This window comes from Otolemur garnettii, unplaced genomic scaffold (genome assembly GCF_000181295.1).
Source record: "Otolemur garnettii isolate 467f Iridium unplaced genomic scaffold, OtoGar3 scaffold00023, whole genome shotgun sequence".
NCBI lineage: Eukaryota > Metazoa > Chordata > Mammalia > Primates > Galagidae > Otolemur > Otolemur garnettii.
In genome coordinates, this window is record NW_003852418.1 from 902,809 (window position 1) to 920,166 (window position 17,358).

The 17,358-nt window shown below is 45.9% G+C and overlaps 1 protein-coding gene across 2 annotated transcripts in view; it reads right to left on the reverse strand.

Moving 5' to 3' along the window:
• Positions 1–560: 560 nt before the first annotated feature.
• TTI1 (TELO2 interacting protein 1) overlaps positions 561–17,358 on the reverse strand; it is a 52,949-nt gene continuing 36,151 nt past the window's right edge. The window contains exons 6-8 of one of the 2 annotated variants that reach the window (XM_003787584.3): positions 14,897–15,101; positions 14,550–14,637; positions 561–1,330 (exon numbers count right to left, since the gene is read on the reverse strand). In XM_003787584.3, the coding sequence (XP_003787632.1) occupies positions 1,141–1,330; positions 14,550–14,637; positions 14,897–15,101 (483 nt within the window). In that variant the 3' untranslated portion in view covers positions 561–1,140. The remainder of the gene's footprint in view (positions 1,331–14,549; positions 14,638–14,896; positions 15,102–17,358) is intronic. The other variant, XR_002772715.1, reaches the window with a different exon arrangement.

Consider the following 17,358-nt stretch of genomic DNA (forward strand, 5'->3'; position numbering starts at 1 on the left):
CTCTTGTGCTCAAGCCAGCCTCTTGCTTCAGCCTCTGGAGGAGCTGGGACTACAGGGGATCACCTCAACACCTGGCTATTTTTAGAAGGGTCTTGCTCTTGCTCAGGCTTGTCTTGAATTCCTAAGCTCAAGTAATCCATCTGCCTCGGCCTCCCAGAGTGCCAGGATTACAGATACAACATCTGGGGTTTGCTTCAAAATAATCCAGTGGAGGGGAGGTAGACAGGCAGGGGCTTCGAGGAACAGAGAACTGGGTTACGGGTTCCTGGGCTTCATTACACCATTACCCATGATAAGAAGTTAAAAAAATTAATCTCCTTCTTAAAAGGTATCCATAAAATTGTTATGAGTGGATTGCCTTTGGGGAGGGAAACCAGATAGCTGAGAAATGAGGATGGGGAAATTCACTTTTCACTGTTTTCTGTTTTGTACTACTTGGATTTTACACCACGGTTTTATATTACCCATCCAACAACTTAAACTCATTAAAAAAAAAAAATCACCCAATTTAAATAACAAACTTCAAAGTGAGCTCTTGATCATACTTTTTATCCAAGAAATGTCTTTATTTCATTTTCTTCCGAAGAATAGGTTAGGTACCACAAATTAGTTCCATCTCATTATTTGAGGAGAGGGAGGTGTATGTGGACGGAGGGGAACTGATGTATGAGAGAGAAAGAGAGAGATGGCAGGGCCTGTGTCCTGAAGGTTCTTGGGTGCCTGATACTTGAATGGGACCCTCAGGGCTCAGAGGACACATTCAATCTATAGTTCAGAACTCTGCCCTGTGAGTCCCCAAGTGCTCAGGGGCCAGGGGCATGTGTGTGTGTGTGTGGGGGGTGGGGGTGGGAGGAGTGGCCTGAAGATAGTGAAGGCCGTGGAGATGGTAGGCTAAGGAGTTAAACCCTTAGTGCCGCAGACAATGTCATTGCAAACACAAGGTATGAGATATAAATAACAGTCAGCTACTTTCACTTTCCCTCAATCCAATTTCTAAGCAGTTGTGTGATAGATCAATTTATAAATCGATCAGCTGTCTAATCCACCTTCTCTGCTGCTGCCACCGCGTTTGGCCGGGGTGGGGGTCAGACCAACTCTGGCCAGCAGGGGTGGGAGGTCTCTGTGAAGGGGAGAGCCGGGTCACTGCAGCTCCCTGAGCAGCAGGAGCACATTGGCTGAGTAGGGGTTTTGCTGCCCGCAGGCCCCACTCAGCTGCAGCCGCAGGGGGTGGAGGCTGGGGTGGGGCGGCAAGAGCTGCGCTGGGCAGTACAGCCCGTTCAGGAGCAGCCAGGTGGAGTCCGGGTCTACCTTCATCAGGTGCAGGAAGACGCTGTGGAAAGATGACAGGGTGAGAGGAGTGCTCAGGGAGGGGAGAGAAGGGAGGAGGGCTGTGGCTCCACCCAGGAGGCTGTTTACTGGGCGGTTTGAGAAGAAATTGATAACAATATGAAATAATTTCAAATAGCAGAACAAACCCACTTTAGTTCATAAGACAGGACCATTAGGATGGTCCCAAAGCCCAACAGAGACAGGGAGAAAAACAGCAGTCAGTCTGAGCAGTATAATATTGATAGCAAACAAGCTCTTGGCAAATAAACAGGTTGAGTTCTGGGTGTAAAGCAGGACTTTTCACAAAGAAAAATGACAGGGCCCATCTTTCTTTATAGGCTCCTAGGTTCAACCCGGGTTGCGCATGGGGAGAGCAGAGGAAAACATGTGGGCTGGACTAGGCCCAGGCAGGGCTCCCTGTCCTGTTCAGGTACCCTGGGCACGATTTTCCAGGTGCTCATCACGGGCCCTCCAGCTCACTGCCAAACTTGGCAATTAGACCCTTTCTGACCACTGAAAGCAATGACTCTGGGTGGTCTGGACCCACATTCATGGCTTCCCTGTGAGGAGTCTGCTTACCCACGAGGATCACAAACAATAGGACTGCAGGCTGGCAAAGGGTTCCTTTACTCTCCTGAGGCAAGACTGGCTGAGTCCAGCCCTGTGACCTTTGGCAAACATACAGCACTGATGTCATGACATGACAACCCTACACATGACATGACAGGGCTCAGGGGCCCAGGCCACTGGATACCATACCCATCAAGGGTGAGGATTTTTTTTTTGAGACAGAGTCTCAAGCTGTTGCCCTGGGTAGAGTGCTGTGGCATCACAGTTCTAAGCAATTTCAAACTCTTGGGCTTAAGCGATTCTCTTGCCTTAGCCTCCCAAGTAGGTGGGAATACAGGCACCCGCCACAATGCCCAGCTATTTTTTTGTTGCAGTTGTCATTGTTGTTTGGCAGGCCCGGCTGGATTTGAACCCATGTGCTCCCATGTATGTGGCTGGCGCCCTAGCTGCTGAGCTACAGGTGCTGAGCCCAAGGGTGAGGTTTTTATCTTGGCCTCAACTTTGGGGTCACAACCCTTGCCTCTTATCTGCTCAAGTTCTGTTTCTGAATGATCAAGTATATGTGCTCAGGGCCACTGTACCAGACAGTCTGTGTAAACTTCACACACCAGGTAGTGATTCAGAGTCTGGGGTTTTAACCTGGGCAAGCCATGCCCTCCCAGTCAGCCTGTGAGTGTGTGAGTCACCACTCAGAGAGGCTGGCCTCCCCAGGCCACTGTGCCCCAGTGGGCTGGCCCTTATTTTTCTCGTTTAGGACACCATTTCCAGCACTTATTGACTACCTATTGATCATCGCCCTTTTTTTACAATATAAGGTCCCTGGGGGTGGGGACGGCATCTGTTCTGCTCGCTGCTATCCCCAGAGCACCTGGCCCAGCACGTGGTAAGCAGCCAGTAAATACCAGTTGACTAAACAGGTTCTCATTTTCATGGGAACTGAGTGACTTACTACGTTACACACTAATGACTTAAGATGACAGCCCTCGGCTCGGCGCCTATAGCTCAACCGGCTAAGGCGCCAGCCACGTACACCTAAGGTGGCAGGTTCGAATCCCCAGCCCGGACCTGCCAAACAACAATGACGGCTGCAACCAAAAAATAGCCGGGCGTTGTGGCGGGCGCCTGTGGTCCCAGCTACTTGGGAGGCAGAGGCAGGAGACTCGCTTGAGCCCAGGAGGTGGAGGGTGCTGTGAGCTATAATGCCATAGCACTCTACCCAGGGGGACAGCTTGAGGCTCTGTCTCAAAAAAAAAAAAAAAAAAAAAAAAAAAAAAAGATGACAGCCCTCTCTGGAATATTTACGTTCAATGAAAGGATTTGAAGGAGAGATCATCCCTATTCAGGAATTTCACAGGATTCAAGCTACCAAAGCCATCACTAGTTACATGGCTTCAAGAAATTATTCGACTTGTCTCTCAGTTTCCCAATTTCTAAAAATGGGAGCGATACTTGGCTCAAAAAAAAAATTTGAGTAAACTCAAAAATTTGAGGTTTTTTTTTCCTTTTAAGAGAGTAGCTCTTGCTCTGTCACCCCAGGTGGAGTGGAAGGGTACAACCGTAGTTTACCAAAGCTTCAAACTAGGCCCTTGCTGAGGGTTAAAACACAAAAGAAGCCCTAGACAGAGTCTAGCACATATCTGGTCCCTGCTTAACAACTAATAGTATATATTAATAGTTACCTATTTGACAGATCACAGTTTATTATTGATCATTATTCTTAGGAGGCTCTCTTATAGTTGGGCATTAAATAGGAACTTACATCCTTACTAACTTGAACTAAATTTTAATTTTCGTAATCTGAAAAATCCGCACCCGCAGGGAGCTGGGTCTAAGTCAATGAAGCCAGTTCTGCCACCTTCCTTGGGTTTCATAGACTCGTGCTAAGAAGGCAAGGGAGGCAGGTTGGCAGCGGGAAGGAAGACAGGCAACACCTGGAAATTTTCCCTTGTCTGTTCTGTGCCTAAACAATTTAAGTTTCTTTGCTTAGGATAATCTTGTGTTTATAACCTCCACGGTGCTTGCTGGAGAAGTGATTAGAATATTCTAATTCATCCTTTCCACTTCACCGCAGAAAGGAGATGGGGCCTGTGTGGGAGACAATTTTTGTTTAAAAACAAAAATATCTTTGATAATTAGACTGGCAAGGGAAATTATAAGAAAACACACCAAAAATGGGAAGCAGATTTCTATTTACACGTGACACAGTTGACAGTTTTCCCTGGTGCCAAAGACTGTTAGAATGCAAATGGTTTCATTTGATTATTTTTTCCCCTTTCAAGAGCTGGAACAATTTCGAGCTACAGCATGGCGCTCTCTCAGCTTCAAGAAATATTTTTATCTGGGCAACACCCAGCAAAGTGGTGCCCAGTTCAGTCAAAGCTGTGCTCTGACTTACACAGCACGAACACGCTGCAGCGTCTTTTTCCAAGTCTTCTTAACATGCTAAATGCAGAAGTTATATTCGTTGGCAGGAAAAGAAAAAGAAAGGAGTCACTCTCTTTGCCCTGTGAGATCTCCAAATAGAATGCTAACAGGAAAGCAAAGGAAAAACGTGTGCAAAGTTCACCTTGTTTTATTAAGCAAGAGACAAACTCTTGGAAGGATTGTTTTGGGTCTCATTTCTTTGCTCTTAAAGGGACAGACATCCCGGAATGGCAGGCAGAAATGCAAGATCCATCCCTGGCTTTTGTAGCTTAGAGCAAATTATTTTGCCTCCTAAACCTGCTTCCGTTTTCTCCAAAGGAAGATGATCACACCTGGGGCCAACATCCTCACAGGTTTGTTCTGAGGCTTTGCGGGGATGAGGTGCAGGAAAACACTTTGAAGTGTATAATGAAAACACAGTTCCTTTCAGAGAGAGAGAGAATACGAGTGTGTGTGCATCTAAGGAGTAATTATCACTACCAATCCTAGCAGCACTGCCAAGCCAAGGATAATTCTCAGGTACTTTGAAAAGGGTAAAACATTTGTCTCTTGTCTCACTCATAATCTCTTTCACGCTGACTTGGCAGGGGTTCCAATTCTCAGCCAATGGGGTTCTAATTCTGCCCATTATTTTCAGGAGAAAACAAATGCAATATACTTTGCCCTCCACATGCCTGAAGTGGGGACCAAATACAGTGCCATGCAGCCAGATGGCTGGCAGGCGAAGCTGTGTTCTCGCTCAGTGAGAGGCATGAGACTCACTGAACTCTAAACACCAACATACTCTGAACCTGGACCCTTGTTGGCTTTAAGCCCCAGCCGAGGCTGAGGCCCAGGAGGTCTGGTCTGACTGCTCAACAGCCAGGCTTTGTTCCAAACTCTGGAACTACTTCGTCCTGGGGCCAGTTCCTGCCCAGCCTGGGCTTCACCAGAGGGTGAAGAGCTAGAAGCTTAGATCTGTTGAAAGCCGCCTTTGCATAATCCAAAGCCAGAAGACAAAGACAGGACCTCTGCTTTGAAGCGACTGGGGTAACTGCCTGGAAAATGTTCCCAGTACATCTTGAGACATGGCAGAGATGGCTGTTGAACATGCCAAATGGCCAGTTCCATCTTTTTTCAAGCCCAAAGAGAAACACTTTCAAAAAATATATGTATACCATTTAGCTCCTGAACACAAATTTCTTTCTCCTTCCCCCAGGCCCAAATCAGTGGCTCCAGGGAGCACAGTTATCAAGAGATTATCTGGTCCCCAGAGTATTGGGAGGCACTCAGCTGTGCCTCATGCCTCCGAGTGTCCGGAGGCGAGTGATTATCTCTCAATAACCTGTAGGGCCATGTAGCTTAAATGATAACTTGACTTTAAAAAATTTAGAACTCACTGTTAGGCAGTTTCTAAGCAACCTCTGTTTCCATGGTAAAGAAGCCTGGTGTTTATACTGATTTTTCACTTAAAATGCGGTTTTATTGAATTTCACTCCATGCAGGCAGCCATTTCTCTGCACTTCAGCCCTATCTCCTATTGACGGGCATCAGTAAGTACCTAATAAACTCCAGATGCCAAACCATCAGAAGCAGCTCATTCCTTTATGGTCAATACCAGGGTGCTCTCCTCAGCGAGGAGGCAGCAATGGGGAAGGAGGAGATGCGCTAAAGGAGCCCGGTCAGCGAGGTTTGGGTCTTATCTGTTTGTGGTTCATCAAACATTTATCAGAACTGGTCCAGGCACTGTGCGAGCTGCACAGGACACAAAGATGGACAGACAAAGGCTCTGGCCTCAGGGCTCCCTGCGTGGCGAGGGCCATCCCAGACGTCATGTGCAGAGTGGTACAGGGAAGGATGCCGAGGAGGGCAGGCCAGCTGCTTCTCTGTAAAGAGTGAGGTGGATCAGATCAGTTCCAGAATCCCTTCTCTCTCACAGGCTAGAGTGGTTTTCAATCAAGAGTGCTAAGTCAGGCAGGGCACAGTGGCTCATGCCTGTAATCCTAGCACTCTGGGAAGTTGAGGCGGGTGAAATGATTGAGCTCAGGAGTTTGAGACCATCCTGAACAAAGGCAAGACCCTGTGTCTACTAAAAACAGAAAAAACTGAGGCAAGAGGATCACTTGAGCCCAAGAGTTGGAGATTGCTGTGAGCTATGACGCCATGCACTCTACCCAGGGCGAAAGCTTGAGACTCTGTCTCAAAAAAAAAAAAAAAAAGAGTGCTAGGTCATAGCAACTCCCTCAAATATGGCAACACCCCAAAGAAACCCCTCTGCTGCAGAAGCAAACATTTCAGAGTATGCCCTCACTATCTCTGTCTAGACAACATCTGCTCAGAAGGAGCTCTAGAAAACCACCAGCCAATCAAGGCCCGGTGAAGCTAAATAAACTGTAACTGAAACGCAGGGCTTCCAGCTCTCCTGGGTGACAGGCTATTTTTTCTCTATCAATTACTTGCTTGAGGGATCTGCTGTTCCTTGTTTCTTTCTGGATTTTTAAAATGCTCTCATGAGCTGTCAGGGTAAATGCCAGTGGTAAAGAATTTGTGCCTTTGTGATGATTGTTTGTTTATTTATTTGGGGCTTCTAAAGAAGTTATTCAGGGATGTCTTTTTAGGAATACAACACGGGCTATCTCTCCACAGGCAATCGGGAAATGAACTCACTTGCTGGAAACGGGCATATCCACAAAGTTATTTTAGCTTTTCTGTTGTTCCCTCGCTGGCAGAACAGCCTCCACACATTTCTTCTCTTTGGCCATCTCTTCTCCCATCATTCTGCATGCCGATGCTGTAAATGAGGCTGTGTGTTTCCTTTTAAACAAATGGATGCTCAGAGTGTCGACGTGCCCTAGCCGGCAAGCAGTGGGGCTCTGTTTCTATACTCGGTAATTTACTCTAATGGGTCTCGGTTCATTGGTTAACCAGTATTTCAAGGCTGTCCTTTCTTGCTATTCAATTTAGCTATCTTCCCCTGCACGGAGGTCGTTTTTTTGTTTCTAAATGTTGAAAATGGAGGATTATGACTTGAAGCAACGATTTACTCTCCAAATAAATACTACCAATTACCTCTGCAGCTATACATACCCGTTAGACTTAACTATATTTACCTGTTCAAAACCATTCATCTATTGATCTAACTCTGACATGCATACTCACACAGAGATCCATATGAAAAATATTTAAATGCAACAAGGATAGGATTTAAACTATAAACACCAGTAAGAAGCATACAATGCTAATTGTGCCCTTAAAGCACCATAGGACAAAGTATCAAAAATGCAGTGGAATGACTCCATTGCTTTGTGCATATTTAAAAGGATATGGCATGAAGAGGCCCAATCTGTTATAGACAATTCAAAAATAAGCCAGAACCTACAAGGGCTTAAATCCCACTGGGTGGGGTTTAAAAGTGGCCCCTTCCATCTGGCCAACTCTCTTGTCTCCAGACCCCCTGCAAGCCTAGATCCCATGACAGTGGTGCTGGGCACAGATGTCAAAGCAGCATTCTGTGCCAAGCACCGTGGCAGGTGACTCAGGCTTTGGCTCTGGCAGGCTGCACTTTCAGGCCACATTCAGTGTTTCCTGCCCCTTCCTGGAAGGTATGTATCCTCGGAGATAAAGATGTCTTCATAGTAGCCTACCTATTTTGCCCCCTCTCCTCCCTGAACTATTTTCCTGTACCCTATGCTCTGGCATTAAGCCAGCAGCTTCCACTCATGGATGCCCCGAGAAACAGCTCTGAGAAATGTACTTCTGTATTTATTGCAAGGATGTTGAGGATATTCGTCACAGCAGTACCCAGTGTTCTAAGACGACCCACAGAAAATTTTTCTTAAGGTTCAGGAACAAGGAAAGCTGTGCTTTTTTCTGAAAAGCTTTCTTTCCTCTTCTTTTTTTAAACTCTTATTCCAGGATTCCCTGTAAGCTGCACAACAGATTGCATTTCCCTCTTTGCTCTGTCTGTTAGGAAGCGAAGAGCCACTTTGAAGGCTCATCTCTAGCAACAGCACCAGTCTGACTGCATTTCATATGTAAACCTCAACTCTAGCTTCCTCTTGTTTTTATTGTTTTTCCCTTTAAAATTTGTCTTCATTTACTTCCTTTTTGCTTTGTTGCATACACTTAATATATAAGATGCTTCAAGTCATTTTTAGAATGAGAGGAAGTTAAAAGAATGATTAACAACCACTATTGGTTCTCTGATTTGAAAAAAAAAAAAACACAATTTGACTATTTGTTGACTTTTTTTACTCTCTGGTGGTATTTTGCGCTAAAAATTTAATACATGTGACTTTACTGAATCCTTATAATAATTGTAGTAGGTGGAAAATAATAGTTATGTTTATTTCAGTCTTGGAGATGAGGAAACAGAGACTTTGAGACATCAATCAATCTGCCCAAGGCCAATTCTAACTTAGTATTCATCTCTAAACTCTCCAAATCCAACCACTGTAGTTGGCTTATAATAAGAGAACCCCCCCCAAAAGATCTCTTAAATAAATATACACATATAATAAGACAATTGAGACCATTTCCCTAGCTACTTTACTGATACTGAGGTCATGTTTACTCCAGCCTCCAAGGTGTTCAAGTCAGATGGGGGATGACTGCAAAGTGATGAAATGGCTCCCCTGTGGTACGCCACAGCCCCCAACTGGAACTCACTCTATGTGGGCAGTGCAACTACCATGCCAGACCTGCCAGCAGCTGTGTTCTGTTCCTGGTCCTGCACTGCCTGCGCCCATGTGTTCACACCCCATGCTGCTTCCCCTCTGGGTGGTAAAATGGTTGATGCTGGCAGGTTATCTGTGACATGACAATGCCAAGAAGTAGGGAGAGAACTGGCAGTGGTGGATTTAAGCAGCACAGAGGTCTCTGCCTTCAGATCTGAAACACAGCAGCCCACTCTGCCTGTCATCTGCATGGCAGATGTCTCTTATCTTTGATACCATGAAATCAGGCCTATATACACACAGTGAACAGCTTCAGATCTGAGAGTATTTTTAGAACAATGGGCCTTGAAAAGAAAGGCAGCAATGCCTGTGGAAAGATGGATAATAGGAAAGCTAACTACTCGGGCCTGGATTTGTCAACTATTAATCAAGTGTCAAAGGGAAAAATATTAGGAGTGCCCTCATTTCCATGCCAGGTGCAATCCAAGCGGGGAAACGGCTTTACAGTCCGAGTTCAAACAAACTGCCCATACTACTTAAGGGGATGAGCTACTAATTTCAACTCAGCTGAACTAACGGACCACACTTCTGCGGTTCCTGATCCGTTCAAATACAATAGGCTCATCTGTGGGGAGAAAGAGGAGTTGGGACTCTGACAGGGATGAAATGAATGAGCCTGTGCCAGTCTGCACTCGTCCAGGGTTTGAAGGCACCGGCTGGCTCTTTGATGGGCTGGGATCCTACTGGTAGAAAGAGAGCAGGGAAGTCAGTCATAAACGAACCTTCAAACCTGGGCCTGACTTCTCTGGCAAATGGGGGTAGGAGGAGGTTGCACAATTAACATGAAAAAGATTGTGAAGTAAAAACCCCTGTTCAGGCATCAGTAAAGCTGAAGCAGGCTTACAAAAGGAGTACTGTGCTCAAATCTATATATATTACATACACATAATACATCACAGCCTTGGTAAATTTATATACACATAGATACACACATATATATAGATGCACAGAGGGAGCGATTTCCTGTCTTATTCTAATTTCAGTGCCTAGAACAGTGCCTGGCACAAAGCAGCTTCTCCACCCATGTGGAGATGGAATGAGCACCCAGTGGACCTTCTGAACCCATTAATGTATTTCATCTACACAATGATCCTGTGAGAATGGGATTACTATCACCCCCAGTTTATAGAAGAAGGAAATGAAATGAAAGGAATCTAAGGCATTTGCTCAAGGTCACACAGCTGATAAGATCTGATCCTAATTTAGTCCAACCCAAGATCATTGCCTTTCGCCCTCATACACAATGGCTAGGCAGAGAAATGAAAGGGCGGGCCCCCATCCCCAAGCCCTAGTCAAGGACTACAGCAGTAACAGCAGCCAGTACTTACACAGCCAGAAGGTCCACCAGCTGGTCACTACCTGCTGGGTCGCTGCAACCTTGCCTGGGCTCTGGGGTTCGCAGCGGGGGAAGGACAAGGGTAGAGACCAAGCAGCCTAAAAGCTTTGTTCCTTTATCATGAGAGTTGTCAGGTGTGGACTTCATCTTCTTAAAAACAGGTATTACCTAGTTTTGTTTCTTGTTAGCCCAGGGCAGAAGCCTTATTAGATAATGTAAGACTTCACTGGAAAAGACAGGGAGTCTCACAGGCTGCTAAGAGACTGGCCCAAGGAGCATGGTTTTAATGGAGTTAAACCAGGTTGAGTGCGTGTACCAACTTGAAGGGAAGGCAAAAATTTGGGGTGTATGCTGTCATCTCAAATTCCTTTCACATATGGGAAGGAAAAGCTCCGTGACCAGAAAGGCACTGGGTGCCAGAGACATCTTGGAAGGCTAAGAAATACAGTCAGTTAAGTTTGCTTCTGCAGAGACAGGGTTGAAGCTGATCTGATCCTGCTATTTGTAATCCGATCTTACCCTCAGAGATGCTGCCTTATTTTAGTTTCTGGTATGCTGACCCCTCCTCCTACACCCCAAATGTGATTTATTCATTTGTTATCCAATGAAGTTATTTAACTAGATGGACTTTGGGGGAGCTGGTTTGGTTTTGTTTAGTTTGGGGTTTTTTTTTTTGCATTGCCAGTTAACAGTGACACCTGGTGGTTACATATAGCAAAGTAAGACCCTGCCCCCACCTTCCCCCTCCCCTGCAAGTTGCAAGATTTATGCCCCCTCCATACGAGGCACATTCGCTAGATAAAAGCATTAAACTGGAATGGCATCTCCGTTCTTAGCATTTACAGCCTTGGTTATATCAACCACCCTCTGATCAATTTCCATTTCTGGAGTTTACAGCCTAGATGTAAAAGCCTGCCACAAAGGCTATATTTAATATGACAAATTAAAAAAGCAAACACAGGCTTGGTCATTCTTTGGAGCCAGCAAAAGCAAACAGGAGGAAGGAGAAATTCAACCGTGATGCACATAAAGAGGGACTTTCATGGAGCAGCCAAGTTTGCCTCCTTCCCAACATGGTGACGGCTGCCCCAAGTCCTAACCCCCCTACCAGAGGAGCCCACAGACACAGATGCTCCATGGGTCAGTGGACATCCACCTCCTTCCAGCAGCTCCCTCTCCAGCCCGCGGGCAGACAGAGGAGCCAGTTCCAAAGCAAGCTGGTCATCTGCTCCGGGTAGGAAACTCACTACTGCTGGTCATCTCTGGATAGCTCTTTTTACTGGTTCTTCGGAATCCTAAGCTGAGGCCTGATCTTTTATAAGCCCCTGGCTACAGGATTCCCCCTTGGGCCTCTGCAAAGAACACACAGCTTTCTCTTTTCTCCCATGAGAGTATGTTGCTTTGACTGCTGTGTGGAGAATACCTAGAGGGGCAGGAGTGAAGGAAAAGGACTGGTCAAGAGGTGATGGGGCCTGGCCTAGGCCGGTGGCTTTGAGGTGAAGAGAGGCAGACAGTTTTGAGAGTGATTTTCCAAGGGAGGCTGGCAGGCTTTACTTTTGGTAATGGATGTGGGATGTAATAGAAATGGAAGAATTGGCTTGGTGCCTAAAGCTCAGCGGCTAGGGCGCTAGCCACATATACCAGAGCTGGCAGGTTCGAACTCAGTACGGGCCTGCCAAACAACGACAACTACATCAAAAAATAGCCAGGTGTTGTGGCAGGCACCTGCAGTCCCAGCTACTTGGAAGGCTGAGGCAAAAGAATTGCTAAAGCCCAAGAGTTTGAGGTTGTTACTGTGAGCTGTGATGCCACAGCACTCTACCAAGGGTGACACAGTGAGACTCTGTCTCAAAAAAAAAAAAGAAAGGGAAAAATTAAGGACAAATAACTGGATGAACTGGATGGACAGAGGGGCTGTTTGCTGAGATGGGGACTTGATCTCATTCGGGGGACCTCATCCCTCAGTCCTAGAAGGTATGGCTTCTATACTAATCAGCTCATCAACTGCCCCCTCTTCACACAGTAATGAAGCTCACAAAGAGACCAGGGTTCCTATTTTCTCAGGCTTCTTCTCCATTTAGAGAGCTTTTTAATTTCTGAATTAAGCTGCCAAATCAGCTCTTGATGAAGGACAACACTGATTTTTTCCCCTGACTTCAAAATAAGTTTGCAGGTGATGTGTGTATGAGGCAATCAACCTTGTAATATACTTCCTCCCCCTCCCAGCCTGTTAGGAGGTCATCTGACTCAGCCCTGAAGGGAATGTGCTGGAATGTGCTGCAGCAAACAAAGGGAGCTGTGGTCAAGTGGTCTGGCTGCATTTTTCTCCTTCTGAGGCACCTTGAATACCAACTCAAGAGTCAGCAAGGTCTAATTCTGGGTTTAATTGCTTTCAGAAGTAAAAAAGAGAATTAAAAATGAAAAGATGATACATTGAGAATATTAGCTTGTTTGATGGTTCTCAACTTGAAGAGGATGGGATGGGGTAGGGATAGGAAAAGTGGACTAGAACAGAGAATGTGAACATCAGCTCTCTGTAACTCCTGGTCTTTTTTTTTGAGACACAGCCTCAAGCTGTCCCCCTGGGTAGAGTGCTGTGGCATCACAGCTCACAGCAACCTCCAACTCCTGGGCTCAAGCAAGTCTCCTGCCTCCCCCTCCCAAGTAGCTGGGACTACAGGTGCTCGCCACAACGCCTGGCTATTTTTTGGTTGCAGCCATCATTGTTGTTTGGCGGGCCTGGGCTGGATTGGAACCTGCCAGCTCAGGTGTATGTGGCTGGTGCCTTAACCACTTGAGCCACAGGCGTCGAGCCTGTAACTCCTGGTCTTAACAGGCATCTAAAATAATTACTTGAAGATAAATTCATTATGTTCTTGAGTTGCACTTTAAATCACAGCATAATCAGCTTTAGGTTATGGCCCAGGAAACACTGTTCCCACTCTAAGTTGGTTCTGTAAGGAACAAGAATGACTGGAGGCAAGAAGCTTGATGGGATACACCCCTTTGCTCCAGACTAGCTGAACTACCTCCAGCAGAAGGAGCTACTGGGACTAAAGATGTGATGGGAAAAGGAGACGAATTAAAGGAAACTGGCAAAATCAACTCAAAAAGATATTCCTATCACTTCCAGGGAGCACAAGGTCTATAAGCAAGTTGGCTCTGCTCATTCCACAGTCAGAGCAGCCTTTTAGCCCCCTGGGGAATGAGCTGATTCCTGCCTCTCACCCACTAAGGATGATCAGGGATATGTCTCCAGAAGCTGAGAAGGAGGGACTCTGCTCTGGGACACAGGGCCGGTCAGGTTGGAGGAGGTCCAGGGCCCAGAGCAGCACATAGACCAGGCCACACAGCCCAGCTTTTGCCCCAGCAGCAGGACTTCCAGGATGATAGTTCCAGGGTGCAGGTTGCTCCCAGTTGAAAGGAAAACTGGGAAAAGAGGACCAAGGTGGATTTTGGGCCTTAAGTCTGGGGAATGCTGCTGTGCTCAGAGTATCAGTGCACATGAAAAATTGCTTAGTATGTAAGGAAGCAGAAGTAGCTCCTTCTGCTGGAGGTGGTACAGCTAGTCTCTAATAACCACAGTCAAAACTCTTGGAAATTATAATCACATAATTTCAGAATAAGGAAAGGCACTTTAAGCCGTAAGTTCAGAAATTCTTATGTTGCCTGGGTCACAGACTCCTATTGGAACTGGATGAATGGCATGGACTCTGCCTACAATTGTGTGTGCAGTTTGCAAGGGTTTGCAGCACTGACCTCATCTAAGACCCTTCATGGAGGCTAGGTATGCCAGATCAGGAGCCTGGTGCTTAGCTCTGCTGTTGAAGAAGCTAAGGCATGGAAAGGTGCTGGCACCGCATTGCCAGGCCCTGGAGCGGATCTTCCCCTGACCAGGAGGATGCTGGGCTCCTTCAAGCACACTGTCTTTCTGCTTTTTGACCCTCTGGAATTGTTGCTGACATTGCAGCAGAGGAAAAGGTTACTGGCGAAGAGAAATGCGTCTAGTAAAAATACCATCTCTAGAGTTGGCACAGTTAAAGAAATCATCTTAACCTGGCAAGAGGAGAGAGGAGAGAAAAGAGAGCAGAGATGCCTCAACTCTGCTCGCCATTAGCAAATCATCTGTAATTTAGAACAAACGTAAAGAGATGTGGGTGATCAAGCAGACGTACCTCCTGGCAGCCTCTTGTAATTTCACGGGCTGTTTGACGCTGAGGTAAATCAAGCAGGCATCAGCCACTTTATTCAGGTCACCCTCACCTGCAGAGAGAAAAAACAAAATAAGCATCAGCCCTCAGACTTCATTTGGGACAAGCAGTGACCAACTGCTGTCTGGGGAAACTGGAATAGCTAGGAAAGGTGCCCTGGGATGTCCATCCCACCAAAGAACACATCCAGACAAATGGACAGATGAGGCCACGGACTAAAGGAGACGCACACGGAGGGAGGAAGTGGGGCCAAACTGAACAGAGAGGGCAACAGCAGGGGTGAGACAGGTCTGCGTCTGGCTGCTACCCACCTAGGTCCAGTCTCTCACAGAGGGGGCCCAGGCCCTGCAAGACAGCCAACTGCAACTTGAAGGCCAACGTGTGTGAGTAAACTGGTCCAGCCCTGGCGCTGATGGGAGCCTGGGTGACTAAGGAACCAGCCAGCTTTGGTAGAACATCTTTGCAGAAACGCCTTCGTAGAAAGTCACCACATTTGCCTGCCAGGGTACCCAAAACCTGCAAAAACAGCCCCCAACCTGCTGAGTGAACATCGCCAAGGCAGAAAGAGAGCTAAAAAAAAAAACGCTTGGTAATTGAATTTCATCTAGGTCTCTGCTTGGAAAAAAAAAAAAAATAGAATTACTGCTGTTAATTCCTTGCCCATAGTTTGTGATTCTGACAGTTATGAATTTGGAGGTCTTTGCTCCCAAGGCATGGCTGCTTCTATCCATAAATACAGATTACATGGAGAATAATTCAAAGGAATCTTGGGTTGGATGAATATGATTAATACCTTGATTTTTCTCTTTTTTTTTGTTAAAAAAAAAGACCTTAAAGCAGTTCACATAGATCATCTCTTGAATCTTCCTAACATCCCTTGAGAAAATATCTGTGCTTTTAACTCCAGCAAGCTAAGCAAACACAAACACGAAGGTCCAGCTGCTGTTACATAGAGGTATCAGGAGGGCAGTCACCAGGCCAGGGTCCCTGGGCTGACCCAAGGCAGGGATCCTGCCACTGGACTCAGTGTTCCTTCTGTTTAACTGCATGATCTCTTATGTACATCACCCTCATTCTATCTTTCACAACAGTTTCTTTGCATGTCTCATTTTAAACTTTCTCTAGCAGAACATATTGAAACGTTCTGGCCAGGTGCACAAGACTGAGTACACAGGATAATAGGAATTTCTTTAAAAATTGGTAAGCGAGGCATAACCAGCACACAGAGTGTTTGCCAACTTTGTAGAGACAGATACTCATTCCGGGTCCTTCGGCTGGATAGCACTGGTTCTACAGACCTCAGGGTTCATAGCCAGGCATACACATAGAAAAAGCAGCTCCAGTTACAATACACACGTTTTTTTTTTTTCCTTTTTGAGGCAGAGTCTTATTATGTTGCCCTCGGTAGAGTGATATGACATCATAGCTCACAGCAACCTTAAACTCTTGGGCTCAAGTGATTCTTTTGCCTCAGTCTCCCAAGTAGCTGGGACTACAGGCACCTGCCACAATGCCTGGCTATTTTTTTTTTTTTTAGCAGGCCTGGGCCAGGTTCCAACCTACCAGCTCTGGTGCCCTAATCACTGAGCTACAGAAGCCGAGCCTTCATTTTTATTTTTCTACACTTATAATCATTTCAGATAATCTATTAACTTTCATAAAGACAGCACATCTAAATAAGTTTGGAAATACTTCCCTCCTTCTGCCTTAACCTCCTTCTTTCCCTCTCTTTTTTTACACACATATCCTTTTGTGCATTTTGCTTTGGAAAAAAACATTAACAATTTTACGTATGTATATATATATGTATTATTTTTCCTCTTATAATTGTGTCCCACCCCCAGAGGTGTGCCATATACTCTGACCCCTCTCATTTCCCCTTCCTCCTCCCCTCTTGCTCATTCCCCTACCATCATCCCCCCATATTAGCTTATCTACTGCCTTCACATTAGAAGAGTACATTGGATTCTTTTTTGGGCAGACAGAGTCTCACTTTGTGGCCCTTGGTAGAGTGCTGTGGCATCACAGCTCACAGCAACCTCAAATTCTTGGGCTCAAATGATTCTCTCGCCTCAGCCTCCCAAGTAGCTGGGACTACAGGCACCTGCTGCAATACATGGCTAGTTTTTAGAGATGAGTTCTTGCTCTGGCTCAGGCTGGTCTTGAACCTGTGAGCTCAGGCAATCCACCCACCTTGGCCTTCCAGAGTGCTAGGATTACAGGTGCAAGCTACCAGGCCCAGTCAAGTACATTGGACTTTTGTTTCTCCATTCTTGTAATGCTTTACTAAGAAGAATGTGCTCTACCTCCATCTAGGTTAGTACAAAAGATGTAAATTCTCCATCTTTTTTAGTGGCTGAATAGTATTCCATGGTATACATATATCACAACTTGTTAATCCATTCCTGGGTTGGTGGGCATTTAGGCTGTTTCCACATTTTGGTGATTATAAATTGAGCTGTGACATCTGTGTCTAGTGCAGATGTCCTTATGATAAAAGGACTTTTTTTCTTCTGGGTAGATGCCCAGTAATGGGATTGCAGGATCAAATGGGAGGTCTAATTTGAGTTCCTTGAGGATTCTACATACTTCCTTCCAAAAAGGTTGCATTAGTTTGTAGTTCTACCAGCAGTGTAAAAGTGTTCCCTTCTCTCCACATCCACATCAGCATCTGCAGCTTTGACACTTTGTGAGGTGGGCTATTCTCTCAGGGGTGTTTTGGTTTGCATTTCTCTGATGATTAGGGATGATGAGCACTTTTTTTTTTTTTTTT